This window comes from Nuphar pumila, chromosome 13 (assembly GCF_984573655.1).
Source record: "Nuphar pumila chromosome 13, dmNupPumi1.hap1.1, whole genome shotgun sequence".
Lineage (NCBI taxonomy): Eukaryota > Viridiplantae > Streptophyta > Magnoliopsida > Nymphaeales > Nymphaeaceae > Nuphar > Nuphar pumila.
The window spans coordinates 12,799,494-12,810,092 of NC_143261.1; the positions used below are offsets into that span (position 1 = coordinate 12,799,494).

The 10,599-nt window shown below is 38.4% G+C and overlaps 2 protein-coding genes across 2 annotated transcripts; one reads left to right on the forward strand and one right to left on the reverse strand.

The window, feature by feature from the left end:
• Positions 1-881: 881 nt before the first annotated feature.
• FBS4 (F-box family protein) lies at positions 882-1,961 on the forward strand. Its single transcript, XM_089986087.1, has 4 exons — positions 882-1,241; positions 1,350-1,424; positions 1,505-1,623; positions 1,700-1,961. Exons 1-4 carry the CDS (start codon positions 882-884, stop codon positions 1,959-1,961), a joined length of 816 nt encoding a protein of 271 aa, XP_089842213.1.
• Positions 1,962-6,606: 4,645 nt separating this feature from the next.
• Positions 6,607-7,254, reverse strand: LOC149817800 (protein DMP9-like). Its single transcript, XM_089986088.1, has one exon. It carries the CDS (start codon positions 7,252-7,254, stop codon positions 6,607-6,609), a length of 648 nt encoding a protein of 215 aa, XP_089842214.1.
• Between the last annotated feature and the right edge of the window lie 3,345 nt (positions 7,255-10,599).

Consider the following 10,599-nt stretch of genomic DNA (forward strand, 5'->3'; position numbering starts at 1 on the left):
ATTCATATATTTCAAGCGCTTCTCCCTTTTTTTATTGTTGTAATGCTTTTTTTTAACATTTTCTGTTTGTGGGTGTTTGGCCATCGATGGTGGCTGAAACTGGGTACATCAAAGTGAATGGTTGGTAAAATCTTGATGGGCTTTGGTAATCAGACGGATTCCTATTCTTTCTTTTTCCTTTTTAGAATATATGTATCTTTTCTTTCTCGTGTTTGTCATGGAGTTGTTCATGCGTAAATTTTACAGTTTACGGCGTGTTATGATCTCTAGCATGTGGGTCTATGTTGAATATGTCACGCACATCATTTATGCGGTTACCGTCCAATCGTGTGCTAATGTCATGTATGTTGCATAGACATGAAATCCTGCATATTGATATGCTAAAACTATGGTGATTATTAATTTGGAGATTTAAACAGTTTTGTAACAATTTCTTCTTTGATGGTGGAATGTGTGGAGGCCTGCTTTGTTGTTGTGGTTTCCGTGTATGTAAGTGGAGATGCTTAACATGATAGGCAACGTTTTGATGCTTGCTAGAGCATGTTTTCTTTGGTTTGCTTCTGTTGTTTGTAATTTGAAGTTTTGAACAACCTAAATGAGTGTTTGACTATCCAAGCAATTTACACTATAGCAATCGGATGCCTTCATCTTACAGTGAGTAGATTGTAGGGTTCTCGATCAAATTCAGTGCACAATGTGTCTCTAGTTTGGTTAGAGTACCGTGCAGAATGATCACCATTGTCATACAATTATGTGCTCTAGTTGTTCATGTAGCTTACAGCAGTATGTTTTAATGGCGGTTTCTGTACCTTATTAAGTTGCTTAACTTTTACTGACACTATTTAGGACATTTCCGAGAGATCTGTGCTGGTGAAAAGAACATGGCGAAGGTGTCTCCGAAGAATAAGGGATCTGTGGCATCAAAGCAGACTGGGAGAACCAAGAATTTGCGCAATAGGTACCTTAAACCTGGGGCCCTCGCCCAACTTCGAGATAGTAGAGTCACATTGAGACCCTGTACTGACATTGGCAAGAAGAGGGTTTTAGTTATTGAGTCTGCCAAGGTAGAGAATGGTTTGATGCTTGGCTCCAAGAACTGCCCACTCTTATTGCACAAAAGCATAAGTCGCCATTCTCTGGATTTTCGGAAGCCACCAAAGTCACCTGCTACACCAAAAACGCCTCGTGTTTGCAATTGTGAATCAGAATCAAGGCTTGAATCTCTTCCCTTGGATCTGTTGGTAAGTTGAAAGCCAATTCTACAGTCATTTTCTTGTTTTCTTTTACTCTCAAAATTCACAAGCTAAAATGTCTTAAGTGAATATTAATGTTTTCAAGTTATCTTTAAGGTAAAAATCATGTGCCAATTGCATCATGATCAATTAAGAGCTGTTTTTCATGTATCTCAGAGGGTCCGAAAAGCGGTAATCTTTCCTTATCTCTTCTGTATTCTTGTATTCTGTTTTGTGGACCACTTGGTATTCAATGTTAATTTTTGAACCAGGTGTTATTAGCTAGGCAGCTGCACTTCAACTACATTACACCTGATAGGTCGAGGCAACCTGTGTTGCGCATGAAAACACCTCCAGCGCCTCTTCCTAATGAGCATTTGTTTTTCATGAGGTAAATTTCTTATGTATCTCACTGAGATGTATATGCTGCATAACCTCTTTTGCTGACACATTCCAAATGTTTTCAGTGTAGGAGAAGAAAATGGCATATGGGTTTCACACCCATATACTCCAAAAACTCCTCGACCAGGACTCTGCCATTCGTCTCATTTATCTTTCACTGATATGAGACAAGTGACAGCTTCCCTGTTTCAAGAGTCCTCATTCTCCATCAAAAGCCGGAAGCCACCTAGTCTGCCACGGCCACTTTCCAGGCCTATGGGTTCTAATAAGGTTTCCTTATATGAAGACGAGTTATGCCAGGCTGTTTCCCAGAACAAGCTTCTGTAGCGTCCACAATCATCTAGGCTTCTTTATAGTGTTACTTGATTGTATATATGTTCCTTTTGGATGGAAGAAAAACCAGTTTTGTAGTCCTACGTAACTTTGCATCAGCTGTCTTTAGATTTCTCATGGTAGGGAACTCAGTTCAGAGTCAGTTTTAAGTACACCCAGTCACACTGCTGTGATTAGAATCTAGTCTTTTATATACATAATTGATATATTTGTATAGTCTACCTGTTTATATGTGGATGCTTGTCTCTCTTGTTAATGTTGAATATCCTGTTGAACCGAGGCAATAGTTACCATATTTTTGTAGTGAGTTTATAAAGATCTCATACTTTGGTTGGGAGTGCCCGATTGAATATGCTTTCCTTATGCATGCAAAATTCTCAAGATCATTTTCTGAAACACTTCTTTCTCAGCAAGTTGGGCATTCTGTTTTTTCTGAAGAGGGTCCATTGATGGATAATTTGATTATGATCGTGCCATTCAGGAATGATGCGACATTCACCTATCACATTTCAATTATGTTTCTTGTAAAATCTTTTATTCCTGATTCTGTGATCGTTTGGATAAGCATCTGATTTTACTGTGAAATTGCTCTATTTATGTCATTTGTTTGTGAATCATATTGATCTGAATGCTCTTTTCTTTTGTGAGTTTTCCAATTCAGTTATACGAAGAACCTGCAGCTATTGACACATAGAAAGGGCCTGCTCTTGAAGAGAGCAAAACATGAATGGAAGTCGAGCGGTCAGGGCATTGTGTTTGATTGTAAACATTAAGCTATAATGTTGAAAAATATAATGATGTTAGAACAAGTTACATAGCTACTGTTGCTGATTTTTTCTCCTGCTGCATTAGCAAATTGTTGTCTAATGCATCTTTTTGGTTTTTCCAGAACGTTCAGTCATCCAATTTCGTTTTTTCATTTCCCAGTTTCCAACTAAATAATCCTCTTTGAAAATGTAAACGGTATGTCTGTTTCAGGTGCCCCTGTAACTTTGGTTGTCTTGGTGGTTTTTGCTCATCCATGCCAGATCCGAATAAGATGCTAGGTTGGGCATGGTAATTGGTCTTAGACCCGAGGAAGAAAATGTTGAACCAATTAGAACTTTTTACACGCAAACCTAAAAGTTAGGGTTTTCTGTGTAGAAAATGTGTAGCTTTTGATTGAATCTGACCATACTAATGGCATTATGTTCAAACAAGTTATTCCTAGATTATATCTATGATAGTTTTTATGTTACATTCTTCATCTGATAACGTCCTGAAGATTGTCCTAAAATAGGAATTTGAGATTGGCCAAAATTTTCAAAGGTTTTCATCTTCTCTTGTGGGGTTAGCCATGACATGTTCATCTGATAATGTTATGAAGAATTTGTCCATTAGGGATGTCAATGGGTTGGGTTTGTGTGGATATCCGACCGACTGGATCCCGATTAGTGGGTTTTGGCACAAAAAACTGAATTTGATTATGAAATCGGGTCGGATTCAGTTTTGTGGAATCACATTCGGAATTGGAGTTGGTTCTTCACTGGGATCTGATCGGATTCTCAAGGGTGCAACGTGACATCTTCAATAAAAAACACCCATGAAACTCAAACAGCCTACTATAATGTCAGCTGCTAACCACCCAAGCACTTCCTCCCTTGTGATAGGTTGCTGAACGTTCACTTACAGTGGATCCAATTCAAATAACCTTTTAAAGGGGATTTTGGTTTGGATTTGGTTATTTAATGTCTAGTTGGATTCAGTCTCAGTAAAATCTTGCCTGAATCTGATTTTTGGAATTTGGTAATGCTCACATCCTACCCGTTGACATCCCTAATGTCCATGCTTAGATTGTTAAGCTTAAATCCTTTGACTAGGGCTTATTAGATCTGTTTTTGAATTGGGTCTAAAAGTAAGACCCAAACTCCACACAATCTCATTTGGGTTCAGATTTGGTTCCAGCTAGAAGCTATGGACCCATATGGGTTAACAGGTTTGGGTATACATTCAGTTGGGTATAACTTGGTCAGGTCTTTAGTAGCCCGTTTTTATTCAGGCTGGGTATCGGGGATCAACAGTTTGGGTCTTAACGAGTTCAGGTTTCAGCTCGGGTCTTGATATGAATCATATTCTAGACCTAGTTACTTTCCAATAAAAGAATTTATAAATTAATGGAATCAATTGTCGATGTTTTTGTTAAGAAGATTATATGCTAACAAAATAGAAGCCTAATAGCTATTCTAAATAATGTCAAAATCTGAATATAAAAAGAATAAATTTTTTATTTCCACACTAACCAGGCATTTTATGTTGAAACAAAAAAGCAATGATAGATATCATACTTAAATGTATCAAATTCAATGAGTTCTAGAGTATTATTTTGCGATTCACTTCATTCTGACCATTTTCACGGCAAAAGAGCAATATGAAGTATATGCAAAAATGAATTAAAGTTTAGAATACTAAAATGTAATGCATATTAATTCTAAGTTTATTATCTTTAAAGGTTTAATTGAATGTAAAATATTTACTAATCAGGAACTTTCAGATCCCTACCACTTGGTGACATTTGTAATCCTCTCCTACCATATGAGCAGAGCCCTCGTGGATGGGTTAGAAGTAGGGATGTAAACAGAACGGTTTGGTTTGGATACCTGACCGAACTAAGCCCGTTTAGTAGGTCTTGGTAGAAAATTTCAGACCCAATTAATAATCAGATTCAGGTTTGGTATAAAGTTTTGCACTTAAACCCGGACACGACTAAAACCCGATTCTATTAAGCGTAAAAATATTGGGGTTTTTAGCTAGTCGGTTCCAGATTCAGTTTTATCTAATTACATCCAAAACCGAAGCCGGTTAGGCTATACCCGATTAAGTCGGACTTGGTAATTCCTAAACTCAACCCAAGTCCGATTGTTTGAATCCCCAATTAGAAGAGAATTGCTCACATGTGACATTGATTCAACCTTTTTGCCTGCAATTGTCTCTCTCTCTACAACGAGGGCTCCGCTTGTATGGTAGGAGCAGCTTGTGCACGCCACCTTGTTTTGGGATATTGCTGGTTCAAAACCCAATGGTATAGTTGTATAGCTGCCTGACCTCAAATTGCACATATTTAACGGCCTTGTATCAAGTATTTTTTATAACACACCAACTGGGGCTCAGCGTGGTTGGTAGGAGCTGTCAGTGCACGTCTCTTTGTGGTTGGATGTTGCATGTTCAAACCCTAGTAGGGGTGGCAATCGGGTCGGGTTGGCGGGTCAACATACCTCAACCCGAACCCGACCCGTTTATTAAACGGGTCGGCTGTGGCAAACACGAACCCGACCCGTTTAATAAATGGGTTAGGCGGGTCGACCCGTTTATTAAACGGGTTCATTTTTTCCAAACCCAAACCCGCCTAAGAGGCGGGTTGGCGGGTCGTGTCAGCTTTTGCCACCCCTAAACCCTAGTGGTATTGGTGGGGTCTGCCTAAACCCAGCTTGCATTTCAAATTTTTTTTTTTTACCCACCTGAACGTAGGGATGGCAGTGGGGCGGGGCGAGGGACCACCCCTGCCCTGCCTCCGCGGCGGGGATGGATTTTATCCTCCACCCCCGCCTTCATCCACGTTTCATGTCCTCCATCCCCGGTTCAAACGGGGATGAGGCGGGGATATTGCGGGGAAAACTGGTCGGGGCGGGGATCGTGGCGGGGACGGGGCGGGGAAAAGTGCACGTCCATCCCCGCCTCCACCCCCGGACGGGGATGGATTTTAACCTTCGTCCCCGCCTCCATCCCCGTTTCATACCCTTCATCCCCGGTCCAAACGGGGCGAGGCGGGGCGGGGTCCCGCTTTCCCCATTTGGATCTAATCGTGAAACATCGAAATCATATCGGGGTTCATTCAACCTATTTGGCGTTCAAACGAAAAAATAAAGGGATCCTTTTGCTTAAGAGAAATTGAATTTCTTTCACGTTTTTATTGGCAAAATATCTGTAAGTGTAAATAAGTTAATAAATTAGGGAATCAAAAGATGTACAAAGAAACAAAAATTAAAAGTATTTTAAAAATCTAAAACCTTTCTTTTTCCCCAAGAAAATTAAAGAGCCGATATTAACATTTATTTTGATGTTTACTTTAAAATAATATTTAGACATTTTGCCCGTTCAACAACCAAAACATCGCATCTATTTTTTATATTTATATATTTTCAAAATATTATTGGTATTTGTCGCCGGAGTTTCACGAGAAATGATGCACACGCACGTAGATCCATTATTTTCAAGTATGATAAATAGTTGCTGGAGACCACAGTGGGGTCGCCAGCATGGGCAGTGGGTTGGTTGTGAGGGTGCTGCGATGAAGGTGCCCAATCAAACCCCGCTGGCGCACGGGTGTGTCTGTAGTTTTCAGAGGTAGGCCACAACATATGGTAGGGTGGTTAAGGCCCTACCTGTTTTTTTTTTTTTGGCTCACGTAAGGCTTCCTCATCATAAAAAAATGAGATAGAGGTCCTACATATCCAAATGTACTAATTGGATTCGGGTTGGAGCAGAGATCCATTCACACCCCAGCAGTTACAAAGAAAACGAACAGAACCGCATATTTCATCGAACGACTAAAATGCCCTCCATGCATAACACTAAAGATTTTAGAAATTCCCTACGTGTCTTCTCATGCAGGCATGCAGCCCATGCCATACCTGGTGTTGGGGAAGATAAAGAAGAAGGTGCTGCAGACGGCCCCGACGATCACCGGGAATCCCTCCATGAGTTGCTTCATCTCCATCTGGTGGCCGGGGAGAACGCAGTCGACGACCCGGTGATCGGAGAACGCGATCGCGAGGAAGACGAGCACGGACATGATCGCGTGCATGAGATCGACGAACCCCATCCGGTACCGGTCGTCCTTGGGGACCTCCACCGGAATCCCAGACCGGAAGACGGCGAGGCCGGAGGGCGTGACGAAACCGTAGTAGAGCCTGCCGTCGGAGCCGCGGAAGCTGTCAGTGAAGTGGAAGAGGAAGCAGGAGAAGGAGCAGAGGAGGAGGAGGGAGTGGGTCATGGTGGTGCTCACGGGGTTGCACTGGCCGTCGTTGGAGACGGCCGGAAGGAGCATCTCAAAGGTCAGGAGGGTGCCCGTCGGGAGGAAGTTGGCGAGCATGGACGTGCTTGTGAACGTCTTCTGCACGCGCTTCGCTACCACCTGCCGCGCCCGGCTCCCGGTTTTCGCCGGAACCGGCGCCGGAGATGGCGAGCATCCGCCGTACTCCTCAGTTGCGGAGTAGTCTATGTTCACCGCAACTCCGGCCGTTTCGTCCATCGTGCTTGGTCGTTGGCTTTTTGGCCGGGAAGGTTTTGCTGTGGCCGGACTCCGGCGAGACGAGAGGAGGGTGTGAAAGAGTGGGAGCCTTCTTCTTCTTCGTCTCATATTAACTACCTACGTTTATAAGGTTTCACAATCAACTAACCAATCAAAATTACTAAGTTCTAACTACTTAAAACCGCTCTCTCTCTCTCTAAGTTTACAACTGCCCCTTAAAATCGTTCTCTCTCTCTCTCTCTCTATGTTTACAATTTCTAACTACCTGCCCTTGCAAGAACCGTTTAAAACTGTTCAATAAAAACTGATCTTTGGGTCTCCATGAGCAATGTTGTGAGAATTGGTTTTTTGAACCCAATCGTGTTTCTTCTTAAAAAACAAACCAATCGTGTTTCAAAACTATTCAAAAAATCGGTGTAAATTTTATTTGGAATTTTTAAAAAAAAAATGAAAACAAAAAAGGTTTATTTAAAACGAAGAAAATACGGGAAGAAAGGTAGATGATGACTTAAAGTTTCCAGTTAAATTCTTTTACTTTTTTCTTTTCTGAAAAAGAAGGGGAAACTTCGTTGATTCTGTTAGAAAGGTTGTCCAATTAAATTATAAAATATGCATTTAGTATCTGAACAGTATACTAGCCAATAAAAATCATAATTTTTCAAAAAAGTTAAAAAAACAAACGGAAAACCAATTCGGGCCCATTCTCAAGAAAGCCTGTAAAGGGTCAATTCAGCCAATTTGATTTGATTCTGGCAACACTTTTCTTGAGCACCGTTTTGTTTGAAACCTCTATCTTTCTTTCTCATACATAAATTTCTATTGAAATACTTGAGTAATAATCACTATCAATCAATGCAGGCTTCCCTAGCTAGAAATTTATGTATGAAAAGAAGTTAAACATAAAGGAAAGAAAAGATCCTGTAGAAGAAAAAAATGTGTTTGAAGGCTAGAGAATATCCATTACGCTTTGTATTGCGTCACTTTGAGTGATGGGTCACCTATATATTATGTAGATATTTAATTTTCATCCTTAATCTCTGAATGATTAAGCATTTATAAATCAATATTGCAATTGAGAGGTCATGCAGTGCAGTTCCGTAATTATTGTATTTCGGCTGACTCCAGCAAATGCTTGAAACTTATTCAACAAGTATAATAGCCTACTTAATTTGCAGAATATGATCGTGTTTTCCTATCCAGAATCTTCTCTGCATTGTCAAGTTCTCAAGTGATTGTTACACTAAAAGAATTCTGCGGATTAGCGTCGGATGCTATCCGACGTTAATTCATCGCAAATCCGTCTCTAAATTGTTTAGCGACGGATTGGTGATGGCTTAGCGATGGATAATGTCTATCATAATGTTTTGGTCGCTAATTAGCGATAGAACTGATCTGTCGTTACTTTCATCGCTAATTCACGACGGATTAGCGAATGTCATGATCCATTGCTAATCTGCCGTTAAATAAACACTGATTTGGTTTTGTGACAAATACATATCCATCGCTAATCCGTTGCTAAAATTTAACGATGAATACATATTCGTCTCTAATATCCGTCGTCAATTTAGTGATGGATTAACGATGAATTACATTCTGACGCAAAACATCGTCTGATTCAGTTTTTGAGACAGATAAATATCTGTTCCTAATCCGTCGCTAAATTAGCAATGAATATTATTCATCGCCAAATACCATCGCCATTTTGCGACTGAATTTCTTCGAAATATCCATCACTGAATATTAGTGACGGATAATATCCGTCGCTAATCCATCACAATTTTTTTTAAAAAATAAAATAATTTTGTTTGAAATATAAATATCAAATTTTTTTTCTTTATACAATTTATATAACCTATGTATAAAAAATAAAGTACACACACACACACACACACACACACATATATATATATATATATATATATATATATATATATATATATATATATATATATATATATAAAGTAGGTGAAACAAATGTAACACAAGTTATAAGTGAAACAAATTTAATAATCTAGTATAATCCTTGCCAAGTTCTAATTAGTTACAAGTAAATATATACAAAGAGTTTCGTTTGAAACAATAAGTGCATGAAACAAATTCAATACATGAAGCTAATCCTCACGAAGATTCGAAGCATCATCCGCTTCATTGTCTCGATCTGCCCCTCCATCCATGCCTCCATTAGCTCATCTACGCTGATCATCTCCAGCATCCTACAAGAGAACTGAAATATTAGTATTGATAAACAAAATATAATAAAATAAATTATATGCAATGCACCTAATCTAAGGCAATCAAAGTAACATGGCTGAATGACACATAGACTAGCAATAAAGTGAAGGACACTAACATAATTCAGAGTTTGTCAATTTTTTTTTATAGTGATTCAATCATCCTTATATGTGTTCTAAGGTTGTCAAAAAAATTTCATAGTGATTCAATCATGTAAATATGTGTTATAAGGCTGTCAAAATTTTTTTATAGTGATTCAATCATGCATATATGTATTTTAAGGTTGTCAAAAAAATTTATAGTGATTCAATCATGCATATATGTGTTCTAAGGCTGTCAAAAAAATTTCATACTGATTCAATCATTTATAGATTTGTTCTAAGGCTCACAAAAAAAATTCATACTGATTCAATCATTTATAGATTTGTTCTAAGACTGACAAAAAAAATTCATAGTGATTCACTCATGCAGATATGTGTTCTAAGGTTGTCAAAAAAATGTCATAACTGTCAAATAAATTTCATAGTGATTCAATCATGCATATATGTGTTCTAAAGCTGTCAATAAAAGTTCATAGTGATTCTATCATGCATATATGTGTTGTAAGGTTGTAAAAAAAAATTGCATAGTGATTCAATCATGCATATATGTGTTCTATATAAGGTTGTAAAATAAAAATTATAGTGATTCAATCATGCATATATGTGTTCTAAGGGTGTCATAAAAATTTTATAGTGATTCAATCATGCATATATGTGTTCAAAAGGTGTTAAAAAAATTTATAGTGATTCAATGATGCATATATGTGTTCTAAGGTTGGCAAAAAAATTTCATAGTGATTCAATGTTCTAAGGTTGTCAAATAAAATCCATAGTGATTCAATGTTCTAAGGTTGTCAAATAAAATCCATAGTGATTCAATCATGCATATATGTGTTCTAAGGTTGTTATAAAAAATGTATAGTGATTCAATCATGCATATATGTGTTTTAAGGTTGTCAAATAAAATTTATAGTGATTCAATAATACATATATATGGTCTAAGGTTGTCAATTTTTTTTATAGTAATTCAATCATGCATATATGTGTTCTAAGGTTATAAAAAAAAATCGTA